Source organism: Strongylocentrotus purpuratus, unplaced genomic scaffold, assembly GCF_000002235.5.
Source record: "Strongylocentrotus purpuratus isolate Spur 01 unplaced genomic scaffold, Spur_5.0 spur5_scaffold_12, whole genome shotgun sequence".
In the NCBI taxonomy this organism is placed as follows: domain Eukaryota; kingdom Metazoa; phylum Echinodermata; class Echinoidea; order Camarodonta; family Strongylocentrotidae; genus Strongylocentrotus; species Strongylocentrotus purpuratus.
Window position 1 is genome coordinate 6,264,119 of NW_022145597.1, and position 22,741 is coordinate 6,286,859.

A 22,741-nucleotide genomic window follows, 5' to 3' on the forward strand; every position below is an offset into this window, starting at 1 on the left:
GATGAAATGATCGAAGAAGTGTTTTTCTCTCTATTTTTTAATTAAGAATTTAATAAATTTCCCAAATAAATGAATCTTTAACTTACCAACATGACATCAATTTCAAAACAGCTAGATATAGGTCATAGATCTAGGTCATAGAGCTATACGGAGCAAGTTGAAAAAGCTCAATTTGGGATTGACACAGCTCAGCAGCCCGGGGCACGGCTGGGGTCGCCACCAGCTAGCTAGCCGTTCGGAAGCTAGAAGCTCTATGCAATGATGCCGCTAGTGTTAGCGCGCCATCTCTAACGAGTAACGAGTGCTGGCATTTCATCACTCGACGTGACCGACTACTCCTCCACTCAGGCAAGCGAAAGGATTGTAATTTAACAACCCAGTTTTCAGGTGAGTCTAATCGTACTATTTCTATCATTATGTTGTGATCCGCGTTTGTATGATCCTATAATTTGAGTTACAGCAGGTAAACAATTCTGAGAACGAGACGCGGATTCAGTACTTGTCAGGGTGTGCGAGAGTGCTAGTGGAAGTTGTGGAGCGGGAGGTAGAGAGAAAGTTTCACTTGTCCTACTAGTTCTTACTAAGTTTTGAAGAAAGGTAGATTAATTGTATTCATTTCAATGGTTATATTTTGACATCTTCTGATTTTTTGAGTATTTAGGAAATTGTTAAAGCAAGGTAATTAAAGGTAATTACTTACCTACGTCAGCTGCACTTATGACAGTTTTGAACTAGATCGTCGATCGTCTCGCACATCATATGCGGCATGCACCTTAGCTGTACTGGAGCTGTGCCCCCGTCCAGGCTGGTTGTTGGGGTACGGTTCGGGCTGGCGGTGCAACCGATCTTTAGATCCTGTGCTCATCAATGCACGATGCGCGCTATTAGCGGTTTAGGCCCGGTGCTGGGGCCTGGGGGCGGGATCGGAGGGGGGGGGGGGGGCGGGAGGGGGGGCGTGACTAGTTGGCATATTGATTGATTGATTGATTGACTTTATTCGCCAAGCCTCCAATATAAAGAATTAAAGTTCAAAATTAAGTCAGCTTGAATAGGATAAACCACCAAACTCAAGAGCTTTATTTGTGTCCCTGACAAACATATACAAATTAATAATTTAAAATCATATTATTTATTAATGATGATAATGATGATATTAATAATAACTTTAATAAATAGCAACATTAAAATATGAATGATCAGTGATGATAGAAATGACAATAATTACAAGAAGATAAAGAAAAAGAAGAAGAAGGCAAAGAAGAAAAGAGGAGGAAGAAGAGGAAAATAATGATGAATATGTTGAATTTCTAAAACGTACACAAACTAATTGACTTGACTTATACTGTCCATGCAGGCAAGGGGCCTCGTGATGGCTTCTGTATGGTGATGGTATGCCAGGTATTTCTGTCTGCAGCCAGTCTTGATGCATCGATCTGTCAGCCTTTATTGTTATGGCTCTTGCTCTGCAGTCCCCTGAGATTCAGTCGAGCCATCTCTTTGGTGGACGGCCTCTGGGTCAATTTCCTGTGATGTTTCCTTCAACAGGAATTTGTTGGTATCTTAAAGACAGTTATAATGTTTACATACAAAATTAAAAGTATGAACCTGGTCAAGAAAAGAACATTTCTTGTGGATATGTGTGGCACTTCTTTCATCAGGACTTTGACCATGAATAGATCGATTTAGATAGTCAATAAATAAATATGTTCCTTTAAGTTTATGAGCCCATATCTATTCTTTCATTTGCTCAATCCAGATCTTCAAATAATAAGTGAACTCTACTACTTATGTCTTGTTGTTGTGTTGTTGTTGTTTAGTCTTAAGGGCGTGTGTCATTCAATTATGGATATTTACGCCGAATTCAAGTTTTTAAACAATTTTAATTGGAAGCAGAAAAAAGGAGGGAAGAAAAAAATCGACGCTGTTCAATTTTTTGCAATTTGCGGAGATTCCAGACAGGCTGTCGATCAACATAAAATCATTTGACCGTTTTATGCGTATTTTCTGGCCAGCCCGGTTCGGTACATTGAACAGGCTTCTCGGCTTGCATGTTCATGCGCAGCCTAGGCCCCTCCAATACCGGCCAAGGCTATGCGATGTCTGTCGGTGGGATGTCTCCTTTCCGGGAAAAAACAAAAGCAAACAAAAAACGAGAAACAAAAAACAAAACCATTATAATTTAATTAGACTGAAAACCAGTTTTTGAAGATCTCAAATTATGCAGATATTTTGAAAGAAAAAAAAAGTCTTTTTTATGACCTCTCCAGTCTCCATTCAAGTTATGTAAGCTGCCAGAAACATTGATATCATTTGTTTTACCCATTTGTGTATTTCATAGAATATTGTTGATACTCAATGACTTAATAAAGTCTTTCTCCATCTTTCTTCATCTTTCTCCCCACTCCCCCCTCTCTCTCCCTCCCTCTCCCTCCCTCTCTCCCTCCCTCCCTCCCTCCCTCCCTCCTGTCTCTCCCTCCCTCCCTCCCTCCTCTTGCTGTATCTCTACTTTGGATAACCCTCTTGTACCCTTTTCCTACTCCTCTTATGCCATGTGCATTCATTGCATCACCCCTACTCTTTTAACTTTTCTCTCCTTTTCCACTCCTTCCTTGATTTTGGTTTCTATCATTTTGCATTGTCGTACCAGCGATTATTGTCCTTTAGCAAGGCATTATTCTACATTTGCCACTCCATACCCAGGAGAGAAATGGGGATATGTTAGGATGATGAAAGCCTTTGTGTTAGTGATTGCCATTTGTCCTCATGGTGACCATACATGTATGGTAGGATTAATCCCCAGGGAATAGCGATGGTGCACATTGTGTGTGAATGAATTTAATGACCGGGGTAATGTAGATCTGTAAAGCACTTAGAGGCCGTATTTTATTGAGCGCTATATAGATTCAGATTATCATTATTATTGTCTAATGATATAATTATTTCAGTAATGGCCGACTCAGAAACCATCCCGGAAGAATCTTCTGGACGGACGGATGGCAAGGAGAAGGACACGAAGAACAACTCGGGATCCAATGTCAGTGAGGCACACAGTGAAGAGACGTCCCAACATCATCAACAGGAACACCACGAAGGGTTAGTCTTCATTTTTGAAAAATATGTTATAATGATTCTAGTAAAATGATGATGTTAATTGTCAAAACACAGCAAAATTAGGACAAGTCATCTACTAATGTCTGTGCAAAGTTGGCTGCATTTATGTAAAGTTAAAAGTGAGATAAATGTACACCGTATCCGCAAGCATCAATGATTATTGTTAGTTCTGCACAATTTAAGTTTGCAATGACAATTAACATTGTTTTCCCTAGCATAAAAGATAACATTGTTTTCAGAATAAAGCCCCCACATAAGGTTTTTACCCATGACAGCTTCAGTGTAGACATGACAAAGAAATCACCCCCCAAAATAGTGTTTATTACAAATTTGGCAGTCTCATATCTGTGTTCATTAATGATTAAGGCACTTGAATGTCAATAGTTTTGTAAGTTAAAAAGATACAAAAATATCCAAAAAATATGTTGTTTAATATATGAAAACATACACCACGTATAAGTTAAACTATTTGATAGTGAAAAATTATTCAGTAATTGGAATAATACATATAAAGATATTTGGCACAGTTGGTATGAAGAATATTCAATAAAACTACTTATATACCTCACTTAAGTAATCCAGCAATCTGATTGGTCGAAATTGCATTCATAAACTTTAACTGTTTCCGAAAATTCCCGGTAACCATGGTTAAAAAACAGTTCAAAATCCCAATTACCATGGTTATTGGGAAAATAGGTCAGTCTCCATGGTTACCCCATAGGTTTACATGTTAAAAAATGGTCTGAGCAATCGAGGATACCGTACGTGTGCGAAAAATTGGTCGGTAATTTCAATACAATTGAATCTCGATTGATCTTACCGACAATTTTATCTTGCATTGTTGACATTAAGACGAAAATAAACTTCCAAAAACAAAAAAACAACATCTGTCGATAGATCTTGATCTAAATTCGTGCCAATATGCATTGCAAAAGTAAAGAAGGGCCTGTTTAATGGAGCAGCCGCGAAGCTTCCACCACGCGAAGCCGTTTTCAATCCATTTTAATGTATATATAAGAAAAAACTGCTATGTATGGTAACGAGCGCGAAAGCCGAGCGGTTTAAGGCGGCGGTTTTCGTTACATCACCTTTGGTACGCAAGAGATCGAGTCCCATCTTCAACAAAAGTTTGTTTGTTTTTTTTTTTTTTTTGGCATATAAAAGTATTAATGACTGCTTTGAGAGAAATAGTTGTTTTTATACGCTCAAGGGAAGGTTAGAATTGTGCTATTGCCCCGAGGCGTGCCGAGGGCAATAGCCCAATTGTAACCTTCCCGAGAGCGTATAAAAACAACTATTTCTCGAATATTAAAGCAGTCATTAATACTTTTATACTATAATATTATCAAGCTATGCACTTACAGTGTAGGTATACCTACTCTATATTTTGACCTTTTGCAGTAAATACCATTTTATATAAAAACATCAAATATAATTATATGGCAATGTACAATATTGATCAATAAAATAATCACATGATCACATAATACTGTTTCATTTTCATTCCTCAAAACGAATAGCTGCTCTTGTAGAAATATCTTACAACTCGATTTAACTACCAGCCATTACAAGCCAGCATGTTTTAGAAGAAAAAATATCTTAGAGGTTCATTGACATCAAAGGATTTCTCATGAACAACTATGAATTTAAAACTGTAATACAGATCTTTGAAACAAAATGCGAGATAATTTTCCCTTGGAATTCCGTTCAAGTATACCATAGGAAATAACATCCTCCAGAAGACAATATCAAGGGAAACAACACTAATGTCGAAAATAATATCGCTAGTGATATTTGTTTGTCTCGCAATGTGGTCAATAAGGAATCTGAAAGATCACGACGTTTCGTGCGCTATCTGCAACACTTCGTCAGGTGATAAAAACAAATGTAAGCAAGGGTCTTTTATACTTTACAGGAGGACCGGCGGAACGGTCTATAATTTGATCGATAATTGGAACAATAACGCACAATGCCTATTGGTCGACGCACACGGTGATCTACCAATCACCAAGTGTTGCAGATAGCGCACGAAACGTTGTGATCTTTTAGATTCCTTATTGACCACATTGCGAGACAAACGGATATCACTAGCGATATTATTTTCGATACTACATCCGCAATGAGTAATATATTTAGCATTAACACTATTGTCCTTTGGCAAAACATTGATCTACATGTGCCACTCTCCACCCAGGTGTTAAATGGGTACCCGGTAGGATGCGAAAGTTAATGTGGTTAGATTAGCAAGTGTGCGCCTGGCTGGAATGCTCCCCAGGAAGTGGAGAGTGTGCATACATTGTGTGCGGGTAAGCCTGAATTCAATGACCGGGGTAATAATATATATCTGTAGAGTGCTTTGAGAGGGCCTGGGGTCCTGAAAAGCGCTATAAGAACTAAATATTGTTATTATTACCTAGGACTTGCCCTTTTACCTCACCAATCAAAACTAAACCATAAGAACAGTGCTTGAATGCTCTAACTCTTGATGAGCCAGATCTCATTATTTCTATTGATTGGTTTCATGGGTGGATCGTACCCACAGAAATAGAAGCATCCATCCTTGTATTGGTCCTCAGACAGGGAAGCTCGTAGTTTCTTCAGTTCTTGAATGATCTCTTTCTCCCCAGCATAACCACCAAACCGCCTGGGATAATGGGACAAGCAACAAGAGTTCAGTGTTATGCATAGCAAGCAGTGTTAACAAAAGAAAAACAAAAGATTAAAAGACTGAATGCCATTACCATTAAGGTATTTTATAGATTCTCTTACAGTTCATATTCCTGCCATTGTCTTGGATTGATGAAAGTACTTTGTAAAATTATATGATATACAATGTAAACCAAGTATTGTTGATCTTTGGACTTTTTATTTGGTATATTTGTAATAAAACCGAAATTGAATTGAATTTAATTGTATTGAATCAGAATGTGAAGTTTTAGAAACTTGTTTGTAAAGATCTGAGAGAGTATTTGTACAGGATTTTCAGTTTCTTGTGGTTCTGGACCCCATCCAAAAAGTTAAGTGTGGAGCGCTGCTTAGTCAAAAGGTTGTAGGTTCAAATCTCTCACCAGTGCGTATACCCCAATCAGACTAGGCATTTTATCTTCAGTTGCCTCTCTCCACCTACTTAAAAGGGTCACCATACCTTATAAAAGTGTGTAGGGATGCTATATCGGTGAATTGCTGTTTCGTCTACAACCAGTTCGCCCACCGTCCAATTAGTCTATTCCCATATGGTCTACACCCATTTTGGTTATTAGACCAAACAATAAGTAGATAAATTGAATTTTAGACCATGTGGATGGTAGACGCGGGGGGCTTATGAAAATAGACCAATTGGGTAGTAGATGAAGTGGTTGTAGACCAAATGGCAATAAACCCTTATATCATACAGTCAAACCTGCTTTAGTGACCACCTGTCTACAAAGACCACCTGTCTACAAAGGCCACATTTGTTGTTTCCCTTGAAAATGGTTTCTCATTGAATCATGTACTAAAGGAACCTGTGTACAAAGACCACCTGTCTACAAAGGCCACTTTTTGTGTTTCCCTTGGGTGGTCGCTATAGACAGGTTTGACTGTATTAGGCTATGGTCTATACAAGAACGGTTAGTATCATGATTAAAAAATATATCATTATGACTCGTGCCTACTTACCGAACAAACATGGTGGTCTCTGGATTCTCCCGGAAGGTGATATCATCGTCGTTTGGCTTTGGCGGGTCCCCTGCAGTCTTGGCAGGAATAAAGAAACCAACACGGAGTACCTGTTTCATTGTGTTCCATTCATCATCATCGGGCTGGCAGAAGAAACACACAGGAGCGGTCATCGCAACTTTCTTTCCTGGATATGAAAAAAGGAGAAAACACATGTATGTGAAAAATTTGGGAAAATGTAATCACTGTATGAAATTATACGTCATGAGCAAACCGCAGACCATGTCATCTACAACTGTCCTGATGTCAAACCTCCTGACGGGATGACTGATCTGTCAAGCCCAAATGAGGCACAAGTCAACTGGCTTACCCAGCTTCAAGAAATAACTTGATATAATACTACTACCTCATATGAAAGAAGATGAATAATAAAATGATTATTAGACCTTATGGATGGTAGAAGAAATGGGTAATAGACAAAATGGGAATTGGACTGACTGGTTATTATTCTAAGTGGACAATAGACCGAAAGGGTAGTAGACTAATTGAAGATTAGACCACATGGCAATTAGACCAAATGACCATTAACTTAAATGGTCATTTGACCAAATGATAAGTAGACAAAAGGGTTATTAGACCATGTGGATAGTATTAGTGGACGGGCTGGATGTATGTAGACCATATATGGGAGTAGACCAATTGGGTAGTAGACAAAGGTTGTAGACCGAACAGCAATTCACCAGTACCATCTCTCCTAGCCTACCTGTCATGTTTGTTCCAGAGATGTATTTGAATAGCTTTGTGAACCCTTCGCTAGAGGCATCCTTGTATTTCTTTCCTTCCACCGTAGTCACCGCCCATTTACCAGCCGCATACTTCCTTTCCTCGTACACCTGAAGGTTCAACACAAATTGAGATCAAATCCTTTTTTATATGTGTATCAGGAGAGTGGTGGTTCAATCCATATCATTTTGCATGAGAATAAGAAGTTGCTGGGTGTCACTCAGGAGACCTACAGTGTGTCAGCCGAATATAAACAATATTTTCTCATATTTATATTTATAATCCTAAAATCAAACTCATACAAAGTTTCTTGCCGAACGTATACCCAAAGTTTTGTTTTATTATTATTATTTTCAAAGAGGCAGTGATTAAGAGAGACATTGATTTCATGGTACTTTTCAAAAGTTAGTACTCTGTTGTACCTTAGTCCCCTCCCCCCCCCCCCCCCCCCCCCCCCCTCATGAAAAGGAGAGTACCTGCATGTATCAAATAATCAAATTGTCTCTTTTCTTTCCTTCTTGTTTTTTGTTCCACAAGTGCGCCTTGACTTTTTTTTTCTTTTTCAAGTGGATTCAGCGACTTACTGGTACACATTTTTATATACAACCCATATATATATATATAAATATACACCTAAATTATTATTATTTTAATTTTTGTTATTATTATCATTGTTGTTATTTTTGTTGTTGTTGTTTCTGTTTTTCTTATTATTATCATCATTGTGTTTAAATGAGAAGTCAGAGGGACAATTACTCACATCATTTTTACTGATAACCTCATAGCTCGGAGTCTCAGTATCTCCAAACATCCGACCTGCAATTGTGCTGAACATCTTGCCTTGAAACTTAACTTGATTACAGTGGGAAAGACAATTACTTCTAAGGTCTGTTACAAAAATGAAAGGAAACAGAGAAAGACAGTGTAACTTGTAAAATGCATACATTCTAAAGAGTGTTTAAACTTAAAGCCCCACTAAGTGTTGGGAGCCTAAAAACTTTGTGGCAAAATTTCACTTGAATTATATCATAATGTGAAAAAGGATATCATTTAAGATACATTTCTGCAAGGATTTTCAAAACAAATGTGTTTGAAGTCGAATATTGATGAAAGAATACAAATTTAGGTTTACGTCATACAACAGAAAACCCAAATTATGTATTCTTTTATCAATATTTGTTTTTAAACACATTTCGGGGCATTTGGGGGGGGGGGAGAAATCTTTGGAGAAGAGGGTCTTAATGACATCTTCTTTCACAGCGTACATTTGAAGCAAAATTTTGCCATCAAATTTTTGGCGAATTTGGGGCTCCCAACACTTTTAATAGAGGGGCTTTAAATTCTTACATGTAGGATTGCGTATCTGGACGCCTACCCCCTGGACAACCACCCCCTGTATAACCACCCTCTAGGAAAATTACCCCCTAGGGCAACCATCCTCTAGGACGACTACCCCTCTGACAACTTCCTACCCCCCAAACAACAATCCCTAGGATAACTACCCTCCAGGACGCCTACCCCCGGACAAGTATTCTCTAGGATAGTCTTCTGAGGAAAGGGGGGGGGGGGTTAGTTGTCCTAGATGATGGTTGTCGTAGGGAGTAGTTGTCTGGGGGTAGTTGTCCGGGGGGGGGGGGGGGGGGGAGGGGGGGTAGTTGTCCAGGGGGTAGTTGTCTTGGAAGGTGGTTGTCCTAGGGGGTAGTTGGCTGGGGTTGTCGTCCAGGGGTAGTCGTCCAGGGCTAGTTGTCCTGGAGGGTAGTTGCCCTAGGGGGTAGTTGTCCTAGAGAGTGGTTATCCTAGGGGTGGTTATCGGGGGTGGTTGTCCAGGGGGTAGGTGTCCTAGAACCGTGAAAGGGTTAAGTTGTGTAAAAAAGGGATCAGCAACAACTTATAGAAATGTACAATAAACACTCAATATATTTCTCAATAAGCCTACCTGCTAATTATCAGCAATACATGTATATCCCAAATGGACGGTGATACCTTGTCTGTACCCTGACTACTGTATCTGAAAATGTATGAAATATCGGGTAATTAAGGCACTCACTAGATGGTGTACTCCGTTCAAACTTCAAAGTTACACCAGGTCCCCGTCTTACGAAGAGTTGATATTAATCACTACTTATTTGCAATTGATATCAATCACAGCTGCACATGTACGTGTATGTACATAAGAGATAGGAGACTGTAAAATTGGGATAGACTAGGCCTAGATTAGACTCATTAGAAGCCTTAATTGCAATTGAATTGGATCAGTCACATCTCTTTATGAGACAAGGTCCTGGATAACAATTGCTATGTTGCTATTGTTCTGGAGGTTATGCTAATAAATGGATATAAGCCTAAATGTACTTCAGTGTGTGTCTTGTGTGAACTCATCAGATAAAAGGACAAGGTTTAAGCTCATTCTTGTCCCATTCAATAATGATTTTTTTTTTTTTTTTTTTTACCTGATGATTCCATAATTCAATGAACTAGTTAGACCATGGACTCTCCCCCCCCCCCCCAAAAAAAAATAGAAATATATATATATATATATATATATATATATATACATAAAAATAGATACAAAATAAATTTTAAAATAAATAAATAAATAAATAAATAAATAAATAAATAAATAAATAAATAAATAAATAAATAAATAAATGAATGAATAAATGAATAAATAGATAAATAAATGAATAAATAAATAAAAATAATGGACATAAGTAATACTGGTGATAAGATAACATTCTATGACTCTTTGGATGGGGCACAAAATTAACGAATACCCTTGACTCTCTCAAAGTCATCTGATGTTTAAGATTTCTTTTTTAAGGGTTCTTGATCAAAGTCTCATACCTGTATACACTTTGCATCAATGAGTACTAGTAAAATCCTCTTTTGTTGTGCAGTTATTCCATTTTGAGTAAAAAATAATGTGTGTAAAGGACATTAAAGGTAATGCAAAGTTTTGGGAAATTTTGAAAATTGGATGGATAGTAATTCTTTAAAATGTTGATATATTTGGATGCCCCTGTGGATGTATTATAAAAACTAGAAAATTTAGCCCCTAAAACACTTTGAATAATCGAAATTTACCTGTGCTCCAGCTAGCCTTGCGTTAAATTTTAAATATTTCAAATAGCGCCTATATAAGGCCATTCCAGAAGAAGTCATTGTAACTACAAGATGGCGAAACCTCAAAAGTCCATTCCATCCCTATACAGTGCATGACTTCAAGGCCTATCTGTATTCCTTTAGTTTTCACCTCACTCCTGTACTTGTTAGATTTGTTAGAACTCCCGGCACTTTTATTCTAATAATTTATGAACATACTGTAGTGATTGTTCATGCACATTATACTCATGTTAGATGCAGGAAAAATTTACATACCGTAGGTTTTTGTTTTAATATCATTTTATTAAGGTGTTTATTAATGCCCTATTGTTCCATGGGACAATGGCTAGCAAAGGAACTAAAAACTTTAAAGGGAATGTTTTTCTTGCAAAGTATTAAGCCAAATATGAGTAATTTGAAGATACTCTCTTACTGGCTCACAGTTTTGAATAAGATTATCAGCAAATCAGCTAATGTTTGTTGGGTTTCATTCACCTTTTATCTCACATCCATATTTTAAAGAAATATTAAAATGGGGAGCTGCATGCAGGTACATTGATTAATAATTGGCCAAGTGATACTTTGTTTTGACTATCTTCTACTTGACTGTCTCTTGCAGCGCTTGTCTTCTAGGTCTCTATTAAATCACGTATTAATACCATCACAATAGGGATTCGACTTTGACCTTTATTCACGACCCTGGCCTGGTAGATTAACAACAATCTATTTGTCATCATATCTAGTGTACATGTACTTGTTACTTGTGGCATGTCTCGTGATTTTTTTTCTCACTTTGGTGGAGATTCATCATCAGGTCACCTTTTGCATTGCTCCACGATTTGAAAAGGCATTTCATGTCCAGTTACCTCTCTCAGCCCAGGAGGAAGCTAGTTGCATACTGTACCACAGTAGATTACTGAAAATCTGTTTGTTACCTAGAAACATGACCATATACTAGTCACTTGAGGCAAATCAACATTTATTTTGCTTTTATAGAGGGTGAAGCCTTACATGCAGAAATCAAATTTATTTAGATTAAATGCTCCTTTACAAGTATGTCCACTGCCTGGACTGTTTCAGTGTTGCGATCGAGCCCAATCAGCTGAGAAAATAAAACTCACCCTCATCCAGGGCCCTGGGAACGATTTTTTTTCACCGGCGCCACTGAGATATATATACTGCGAAATTATTTTCGCAACGACTCAGCCAGCCGCTGAATAAGCAGGGGGGGGGGGGGGGGGTAAGAGGGCACTTTTTTAAAAAAATCTTTTGGTCCCAAAAAAAATTTGTGAAAGAAACGTTACGTTTTTGTGTTTCTAATCTTCATTTGTGGCTGACGGCTGTGTGACAATTTTGTAAACGAAGCATATAATGATATACATTGAATATATCATAACAAAAAAATTTGCAGGGGGTACTGTCCCCCCCCCCCCCCTGCACCCCCAGCACCCTCGCTTCCCAGGTCCATGCCCTCATCACTAAAACAGAGATAGTTCTTGCCTTTTATTCTTACTTTTGACTGGTGTGTTTTCAGGAATGTGGGAGGAGGACATAGATGATTGAAGAATAATTTTTTAATAAAAAAAAGACAGAATCTGGGGGGGTGTTTCACAAAGATCCTAAGTCCAACTTAACTCTAAGTTGGACTTAAATATTATGGAGAGCCATTTGTAGTCTTAAAATAAAATATATTAAAAAGCAAACATTTAAGTATTTTAGACTTCTCATTCATTCCACATCAAGAACATGTCATCTCCTTGATAATAAAACATATTTATGATTTGAATCAGTATTTTATGCCTTTTAAAATAACTTTTACAAAATATTTTCAAAGATGCTAATGGCTTTCCATAACTTTTAAGTCCAACTTAGAGTTAAGTTCTACTTAGGATCTTTGTGAAACACCCCCCAGGACTAATATACAGGCCACAAAAGTATTCGCCATGGAAGTCCTCCAGGAGCGGACCGAAGCATTTTATAAGTTACCCCAATGTGGAAAATCAACAAGTGTAGGAGTCAGATTTACTGAATATTCAAGACTCAAATCTGCAAATTAGCAAATTAAGTTAGGAGGGGGGCAAAGACATTCCCCTTAACCCCACATTCATATTTTTGACACTTTGTCGTACCAGGTTCAAGATAAAGTAGAGGTTACAGTTATCACTTCCCAAGTCAATACAAGGATTAGATTACATGTATCAATTAGCTTGTTCTTGGCCTTTCGTAGATTATTAAACAACTCTGCCAATTAAAACATCTAATGAATACTGCATGTTCATTGGCTGTATACCAAAACAGATTATGCTATTGTGTGAGACGCACATTGCAATCCTTGACCTTGATCCTTAATCTACTGGAGGAAGTCTGTTGTTGTGGAATATCAGCTTCTACTTTTGTGTAGGCCTATCTTGTGGAAGAAGTGAGTTGGGAGCCTGCAGTATTTGACTTTGGTCGTGAAAATTTAGAAACGTGATCATTGTTTTTGAACTTCTAAATAGGCAAGCATCTGGTTTTAGCATACTTTCTACCATTGCATACCGTAAGTAATGAATGGTTAGGCCTGTAATAACACTCATCTTTTTTTTTTCATGCGAACAATATGTTTTCGCTATTTTCTCTATATTTTTTGGTATTTCCTTGAAAAAATTTCTTCTATTTTCTTATGAAAAAAAAAGGTAATTAGACAAAAAAATATAATTTTAGGCTTAATTAGCATTTGGAACAAAATATATTCAGAGTTGAAAATAGTTTTAAAAAATACATTTTCTTTGCTGTTATTTTGTCACTATTTTCCAACTAGTTATAGACTATTTTATTGCGACTAGGGAATGTTTGTTATCTTGCAGGCCGTCGCATTGATCTCCAGAAAAAACATCTACCAAATTGAAATTCCATGAGTTCCTGTACCATTTCCTTTAAGGGTTCTTATCTCCAGCATGGGGCAATAATTAAGATTGTTTCTATAGTATTCCCAAATTGTTAGCATTAATAATCTGTGTACATATTGTAGAGTTCCAGGAGGCTTTGAGTGTGCTATGGTTCTCAAACATAACCCACATAATGGTAACCATTTGCTTTTTCATTTTGTTGTTATTTTTTATAAAGCAACTGAACATTTTCCTCATTTTGTCCCTTCCCTATCCCTCACTCTTCTTCTTCTTCTTCCTTTTTCTTCTTCTTCTTTTTTCTTCTTCACCTCCTTCTCTCTCTATCTCTATCTCTCTCTCTCTCTCTCTCTCTCTCTCTCCATTCATATCTTCCTCTCCCCTTGCTCCCCTCCCTTTCTCTTTCTCTCTCTCTCTCTCTCTCTCTCTCTCTCCATTCATATCTTCCTCTCCCCTTGCTCCCCTCCCTTTCTCTTTCTCTCTCTCTCTCTCTCTCTCTCTCTCTCTCTCTCCCTCCCTCCCTTCCTCCCTCCCTTTCCCTCCCTCTCTCTCCCTCTCCCTACCTCTCCCTACCTCTCTCTCTCTCTCTCCCTCTCCCCCTTTCCCTCCCCCCTTTCCCTCTCCCACAGGGTCCGGAAGGTGATGGGGTTAGAACTCGCACCCCTGCGGATCCCGCTCCACCGGCGTCTGGAGACCCTTGCTGTCTTCCAATGGTGGTTATGCTTCATGTTCCAAGGGCTGCTGTCCATACTCGTATCCTTCTATCTTCTTTTCTTCACGAGGTAAGTGTTTGGATATAAGGGTCATTCCATGAGGTTGGGGCAAAAACTATGTCAATGTACATGCAAAATTGTTATGAGATCTTCTTCTACACAGGGAAGATGAAATTATCTGTTGAAGATTTTTATGCAATGAATATATATATATAGTAGTGCCCCACCAGAATCTTTCCTGTTTCAGTTGCTTTTCTTCAAAATCTTTTATTAATACTCATTTCTCCTTTTACCAGCGTTACATGGACATCATATTCATATAACAATTCTTAAACTCTGGTTCCATGATATTGATTCACCATAAAGCTTAAGTACTTCTGAAGATAGTTGGCTATGCTTTTTAATTTTTTATGCAAAACTCAATTTGAGCAAACATTGTTACAATTGATAGGAGATATAGTTTCTCACTGCTGGTATGTCACAAAAATTTCCCCAACCCTGTGGAGTGATCCATAACTAAATCTTGACAGAATGAGAATAGAATTTGTTAATTTCCGCAATCAATCTGGATGATCAACGCTTTAAAATATCTGAATAGACATACAGGTATGTGTTAACACACTCAGGACAGGAATATTTTACTAAACTGTTACATTGAGATGAGAGAGTTCCTTCTTCAAATTAGCAACACTGGTGTTAATGTGTGAATGCACATTAAAGGTAAAGACCAGTATTGGTAACGCCCCAATTTCAAAAAATGAAATGGAAGGTCTTATGACCAATCATGTGAAAGAGTATGTTTTGACTAATACATGATGATAACAATTTTGCCGGGAAACCGCCTACTAATTGATATATTTGGTAAATTAGTTTATCTACATGGTCTGTGAGAGATAAACGCACGTGTCCCACACGTGTGCGCATAGTCCCATATACATTTTTCTGTGTACAGTGCTTGTAACTTTACGAAGACTGGGCCAAATTTCTTATCATTTTGATGATTCCAGAACCTTGCAGTAAAAACCAATACTTATATGCTAGATGATCAACCTTTTCTGATCGATTCCACAACGTTTCTTTTACAATGCAATCTCATGACCAGAACTCAACTTCATCTTTAACTCATTCAGGGAAGGAATTTTTAATGGTTCAGTATGCCAACTTCCCTTCTTCAAATTGGCAACAATAAAAAATATTTTAACTTGTTTTCATTGAAAAGTACTACGATTGTCATACGCCTGCCCTATATGAGATGTCTGAATTCTCTACATTATTAGACAAATCTACTAATAGTAATATCCATTTTAAAGCATTTTCTATTCCAACTCTCTCCTCCCTTGCTAGCTACTACTGGATCCCCCTTTTGCTTATAGCATGGATCTACTATGACTGTCACACGCCTGTGCGAGGTGGAGAAATCTTACTAAGAGTTTAATCCAGTTTAAAGCGTTCATCAAAGTTCTCTATTCCAACTCTCTCCCCTTGCTAGCTACTACTGGATCCCCCTTTTGCTTATAGCATGGATCTACTATGACTGTCACACGCCTGTGCGAGGTGGAGAAATCTTACTAAGAGTTTAATCCAGTTTAAAGCGTTCATCAAAGTTCTCTATTCCAACTCTCTCCCCTTGCTAGCTACTACTGGATCCCCCTTTTGCTTATAGCATGGATCTACTATGACTGTCACACGCCTGTGCGAGGTGGAGAAATCTTACTAAGAGTTTAATCCAGTTTAAAGCGCTCATCAAAGTTCTCTATTCCAACTCTCTCCCCTTGCTAGCTACTACTGGATCCCCCTTTTGCTTATAGCATGGATCTACTATGACCGTCACACGCCTCTCCGTGGTGGGCGCCCTTCCAACTGGATGCGGCGCTGGAGGGTCTGGGTCCACATGCGGAACTACTTCCCCATCAACCTGATCAAGACCGCGGACCTGGACCCGAAGAACAACTATCTGATGGGCTTCCACCCCCACGGGGTCATGAGCATGGGTTCCTTCGTCAACTTCGGCACGGAGGCGTGTGGCTTCTCAGAGAAGTTTCCCGGGATGAGGTCGACCCTGCTGACGCTGGGAGGATGGTTCTATTTCCCGCTAGCCAGGGACTACATCTTGAGTTCTGGTTTGTCTACTTCTTGTCTTGTTTTCTTTTGTTTATAGTGGGAGGGTCATCAGTTAATTCCATGTGTAGAGGTCATAATTTGCTGACACTAGACTTGCAGGTCAATCAAGAAATACCCCCTTGTTTCTCGGAGAAGTCTACGGGTGATACAAATGTCAGATAAGGACTTTAGCATATGGGGAAAAGACAGAGCATTACTTAAAGCCTGATGTTGGGTATTAACACCCGAATGGTGTCAAATTCCCCATGAGACCCCACTTCTATATGTCTTTAAAGGGGAGCCCTATGTCTGCACACATAACATTTTGTCTAAATTTGACAAGAAACTTAAATCATATTTCTCTCATGCTCGATCTCACATTTAATCCTTGCATTTTAGTAAAGGTGCAGAAAATCTCATCAAAATTTGAGCAAGAACAATGTCTTTCTCACAAGTGAAGGTGCAATCATCCAAAGTTACTTGTGCTTGAAATCTGTTACAATTGTTATCATTTTTAGGAATGTACGACTTCAGTCGTGAGAGTATAGACTATCTCTTGGGTGACAACGGGAAAGGCAATGTTTTGGTGCTAAGGGGGGGGGGGGTGGCAAATTGAATAATTGGAGGCCTGCTCACAGTCTCAGAGAAGGAGCTTCATTGTTGAAAGAATACCAGCTTTAATCAAGATCAACTCTAAATCTGATGTGAGTGTGATTTTTAACCCTTGTACAGGTATGTGTGACTGCAGTCGTGAGAGTATAGACTATCTCCTGGGTGAGGATGGCAAAGGCAATGCAGTGGTGCTGGTTGTGGGCGGGGCTATTGAATCATTTTAGGCCAGCTTTAATCTAGATTAACTTTAAATCTGATTATCTGATGTGAGTGTGATTTTAACCCTTGTACAGGTATGTGTGACTGCAGTCGTGAGAGTATAGACTATCTCCTGGGAGAGAATGGGAAAGGCAATGCAGTGGTGCTGGTAGTGGGTGGGGCTATTGAATCATTTTAGGCCAGCTTTAATCTAGATTAACTTAAATCTGATTATCTGATGTGAGTGTGATTTTTAACCCTTGTACAGGTATGTGTGACTGCAGTCGTGAGAGTATAGACTATCTCCTGGGTGAGAATGGGAAAGGCAATGCAGTGGTGCTGGTAGTGGGCGGGGCTATTGAATCATTTTAGGCCAGCTTTAATCTAGATTAACTTTAAATCTGATTATCTGATGTGAGTGTGATTTTAACCCCTGTACAGGTATGTGTGACTGCAGCTGTGAGAGTATAGACTATCTCCTGGGTGAGAATGGGAAAGGCACTGCAGTGGTGCTGGTTGTGGGCGGGGCTATTGAATCATTTTAGGCCAGCTTTAATCTAGATTAACTTTAAATCTGATTATCTGATGTGAGTGTGATTTTTAACCCTTGTACAGGTATGTGTGACTGCAGTCGTGAGAGTATAGACTATCTCCTGGGTGAGAATGGGAAAGGCAATGCAGTGGTGCTGGAAGTGGGCGGGGCTATTGAATCATTTTAGGCCAGCTTTAATCTAGATTAACTTTAAATCTGATTATCTGATGTGAGTGTGATTTTAACCCTTGTACAGGTATGTGTGACTGCAGTCGTGAGAGTATAGACTATCTCCTGGGTGAGAATGGGAAAGGCAATGCAGTGGTGCTGGTTGTGGGCGGGGCTATTGAATCTTTGGAGGCCCACCCCCATGCTAACAAGCTCTATCTTAACAGGAGGAGAGGCTTCATCATAAAGGCGATGGAACATGGGTATGTATCCGATTCAGATTGTAAAGTAGTTTATTTTTATATATTTTCATTTCACTCATTTTTTAGTTCTGAATACATACGACCTCCAGTTTAAATTCCACTAGGAATCTTTTGGAGGAACAACAACCAAGTTCCAAGTACATGATAAAAATCTGTATACATTGAAACATACGTGAAGAAATATGAACTTATTTCAAACAGAACTGACCAGGGCTCCAAGATAAGCAAAGTTTGATGCCTTGATGGCTCAGTCGTTAGAGCGCCCGCCTCATGAACGGGAGGTCGTGGGTTCGAACCCCGGCCGAGTCATACCAGAGACTTATAACAATGGGACCTTCTGCCTTCTAGCTAGGCGCTCAGCATATTAGATTGGAGAAGGGTAGTAATAACATATTATGTTATGCAGGGCCCGCTGGAAGAACAGTTTCATAACTGAAGTGGCTACCCTGGGTAAATAAAAGTTATTTTTATTATTATTAATTAAAGTCTTTAACAGGTTATTTTCAGAAGTACCTCCTACAATCACTGGTCAAGTAATTTGGCATAAATTATGCTACTCAACCTTTTTTCCATGACAACTTGTTTGTGCAAGGAGTTTTCCATGCCTTTCAATCTGTTTATTCACTGACTTAATTGTTAAACTGGTAATGACAACAGTTTATATCACACAATGCACCATAACAGTTTCGTGCAGTAACCTTTTTTAGGGATATGGTTAGAAGTGTATATAGTATACACTTCCTTCATGAGTACTTGTGAAGCATATCCAGCCTTCTTTCTTCACATACTGTATGTACAGCAGTTGATCAATACCCAAGAATATCCATTTTTCATTCCATCTACAGCATATTTTGATCGCGAAGACTTTCAAGAAACCCACTTTCAGACCATGGTAATGTCTTATTACACAACCCATAGAAAATATAGAAGAATCACACACGTCCATTTCAGTAGGTGATGCACTAGGTTATTAACATTGCCACGGACTGGATTAAAGGGATCCGGTAACTTTGTCTCAGATCCTGAAACAAAATTCTGGATTTAGCTCATGATGCAATGATAATTATAAACCTTTAGGTCAGTCAGGAACCCCATGACTTTTACAAGCCGATCGCCTGTCTGATTATCAAGATATTTATGATTGGAATTACACATTTTGAAAACCGTTCGCCTGACGGTTTTCATAACACTACAGTCTATTGGGGAAAACGAGTATGGTAAAACCGGTCACTCAAAGATTTTTACTTTTTTGAGGCACTTCTTGATCATTTTGAAGCGCAATTTTTTTAGGGCTTCAATTTCACAGACACTGATAACACGTAGGGCCGTGTATCTCAGATTTAACATTGTTAAACGATCCCTTTAATGGATTTCTTGAGGGTTTTCAATTTTGTCCTATACTGACACACAGTATTCAAGTACAGTCAAAGTTATCTCAGTGGCCACCTCCCTATAAAGGCGACCTGTCTATAGTGGCCATACTTTTAAACTCCAGAGAGAGAGAGAGAGATAGATAGAAAGAAATGTGTGTTGTAGAACCTGTCTAGAAAAGCTGCCTGTCTGCAGTGGCTACTTTTTCTGTTTCTCTTGGTTGGCATTAATAGACAGGTTCAACTATATTTACATTCTTCTGAATCTACTCATTTTAATATTTACTGTGTAATATTTCAAATAGATAGTACAGTGTATATAAAGACCGCTCCAGGAAAACATGAAAAGTGGTCTTTATAGGCAGGTGGTCTTCATGTACATGTTCCTTTAGTACAGGTTTCAACGAGAAACCATGTTCGAAGAGAAACAGAAAATGTGGTCTTTCTATACAGGTGGACATTAAAGCAGGTTTGACTGTATTAACAAGATTCCCGTCTCCTCTTTTCCGACAGTGCCCATTTAGTGCCAGTCTACTCGTTTGGCGAGACAGACATCTACGAGCAGATTGCTAACCCTGAGGGCTCATTCCTCAGGAGGTTTCAGGGGATGCTTACCAAGTTGTTTGGATTCGCCCCTCCCCTCTACCATGGGCGAGGAATCTTCAACTACAGCGTAGGATTCATGCCGTATAGAAAGAATATTAATACAATTGGTGAGTGGTTGCATTGAAGAATTAGTTTGTTTAGAAAATCTGCTTGTCTTTTTTTAAAACTAGAAACGTTTTTCCCATGTTCTACTGTAAATGTTTGTAAATTTCGTGAGGGTTCAGATTCACACAAGTTTCATGCCACAAAATAATTGAATTACAACTGACATAACATTGAATTGTTGCAATAAGTGAGTGTTGTTTGCCATAAACATTAGTCTCATCACCCTTCATGAAATGTTCATGTCATGAATGTTTCAGGTTTTACAGTTATTTTTACAGGTATTAAAGTTAGTGGCTTGTATCCCCTGCTATTCATTAATGTTTCAATAGAATTTAAGAAGGAAATTAATACCTGTATGTCCGAGCTACATGCATTATTTTAGTGCTTTAAAGGTACTATGTCCCATTTGCAGGCCAAAAAAATGAAAAAGTTAAATTCAAACTGCATTTGAAAGATAATACTAATTTAGAACTTCCCTAAAAAAGGTGGGGCTTGAAAATGTCTGCAAGTGGGAAACTAACGACTATTAGTTGTCATATAATCGACTTTAGGGCTATAGAGCCCAAAAGTAATAGTCTTGATTTTCAGACAATTGTACCGAATGGTCATACGTTTTATGCTGCGCAAAGATTCAATCAGTTTAATCTTGGCCATCACAAGAAGAGGGTTATTGATGTAGACAAATGCTCATGTACCCTTTACAACTCTTTTCATGTATGTTATTACCAAAGAAGAAAAAAAGCCAGTCAGTCACTCAATAGTGTCTGACAGTGAAGTCTAGCAAGTAAACGGGTTTCCTTGCATAATTTGAATATGAGGACACTGCTAACGTTTAAATTTCACAGATAGGACATACACGACATATTCATAATTCCTGCAAAGTTCTACAGAATTTGAGGTTGGCTGCAAAAGGGACATAGTATCTTTAATATCTTGTAGACCTATCCTCATTTTCTTATAAGTTCAATTGTTTTCTTTTCCCTCTGTTCATTACCTCCAGTTACTTGGTATAAAGGTTTCGTGTTTGGAGAGGAAGGAAAATATTACATATATTTCTGAGTTACATGCATTATTTCAGTGTGTACTCTCTTGTAGACCCATCCTCATTTTATTACAAATTCAATTGTTTTCTTTTCTCTCTGTTCATTCATTACTTCTAGTTGGTGAGCCCATCCCAGTGGAGAAGAACCCCAACCCGACATCGGATGAGATCCAAGCGCTTCACAACAAATACAAGGACGCCCTTATCAGTCTCTTTGAGGACAACAAGGCCAAATATGGCGTGGAGGCAGATAGAAGACTCTCCATTATCTAACATCCATGATCAGTGCCTGCATGCAGGGGGGCCTTTTTACAAAAAATGTCATCCATGACAAATGACAGTTTTTGTTATAAGCTACTGAAATACTTGCTTCTGATTGGTTATCAGCAGATTTGTCACTGATTTTTGTCATGTGTCATTGAAAAAGGCTTTTTGAAACGGGTCTATTGTGCAATTCCAAGTGTTACAGGATCCCACTTCCAGAGAATTCCCGTTTTGAATGAAAAATATCATATACATTTTGATAAATTCTACAAATTAATGAGATGAAATACTGTATCAACTAATATGAGGTACTTTCACAGCATTTTGGGTCTCACATCTACCATTCATGAAACATTGAATTTTACATAGGTTTGTGACAAAATGACATAGAAGTTATCTTTTTCGGTCATTCCATAACATAACTATTTCAATTTCAATCTTTTATGAATTTGATGAATAATTGATACCAAACTCATCTGTTGTGAACGTACCGGTATATTATAAGTTTATATATCATATCATTAATTTTGTGGATCTTTCTTAGAATGCCCATACTGTTCTTTTTTTTCCAAAATTGAAAATTCTGTGGAAATGTCATTCCGTAATGCTTGGAATTAACTTATTTACTCTGTCTACATTCCAAACTATTTTAAAGCACTTAATTTACAAAAAAAAATTGTTCTGAAATTTTTCTCGGACTGCTCTTGGACTAAATCTATGCAAACAGGAATGATTCTGCTCAGTGTCCTACATTTGGTGGCAGTAATATTATCAGCCTTTTCACACACAGCTAAAATTATATAAACATGATTAGTATAAACGTGTTTAAACTAATCACCTGAACATACGACATCATTCACACACAGAAATTTCGGTGCGATCGTTAATCGTTTAGTGATTAACTACTGCTCGTAAAATGCGTAGTAGTGCCATTGCGCATTGAAGGTCATGTCATATCAATCAAAGCGCACGCTCCATCCAGTTTAAACACGAATAACCTTTCACACACAAAATGTCAAGCTCTCTAGATACGAACTTCGTATCTGCAGCCTGTTTTTAGGGGCGTATGGATCGCGACTTCGTATCTATCCCAACATCGTATAAACGATGTTCACACTGGGAAAATTTTCTATAAACATGTTTAAAACTGTTGAGTTAAAGTGTTAAACACGTTTATACTTATCATCTCTAGATACGATGAATTTTAGCTGTGTGTGAAAAGGCTGTATG

The 22,741-nt window shown here is 38.3% G+C and overlaps 1 protein-coding gene across 1 annotated transcript; it reads left to right on the top strand.

Moving 5' to 3' along the window:
* The first annotated feature begins 193 nt into the window (after nucleotides 1–193).
* LOC584537 (2-acylglycerol O-acyltransferase 2-A) lies at nucleotides 194–21,550 on the top strand. Its single transcript, XM_030981693.1, has 7 exons — nucleotides 194–387; nucleotides 2,946–3,093; nucleotides 14,168–14,320; nucleotides 16,031–16,371; nucleotides 17,950–18,124; nucleotides 20,008–20,207; nucleotides 21,366–21,550. The coding sequence occupies exons 2-7, from the start codon at nucleotides 2,948–2,950 to the stop codon at nucleotides 21,518–21,520; spliced, it is 1,170 nt and encodes a 389-aa protein (XP_030837553.1). The 5' UTR covers nucleotides 194–387; nucleotides 2,946–2,947; the 3' UTR covers nucleotides 21,521–21,550.
* The last annotated feature ends 1,191 nt before the right edge of the window (nucleotides 21,551–22,741 follow it).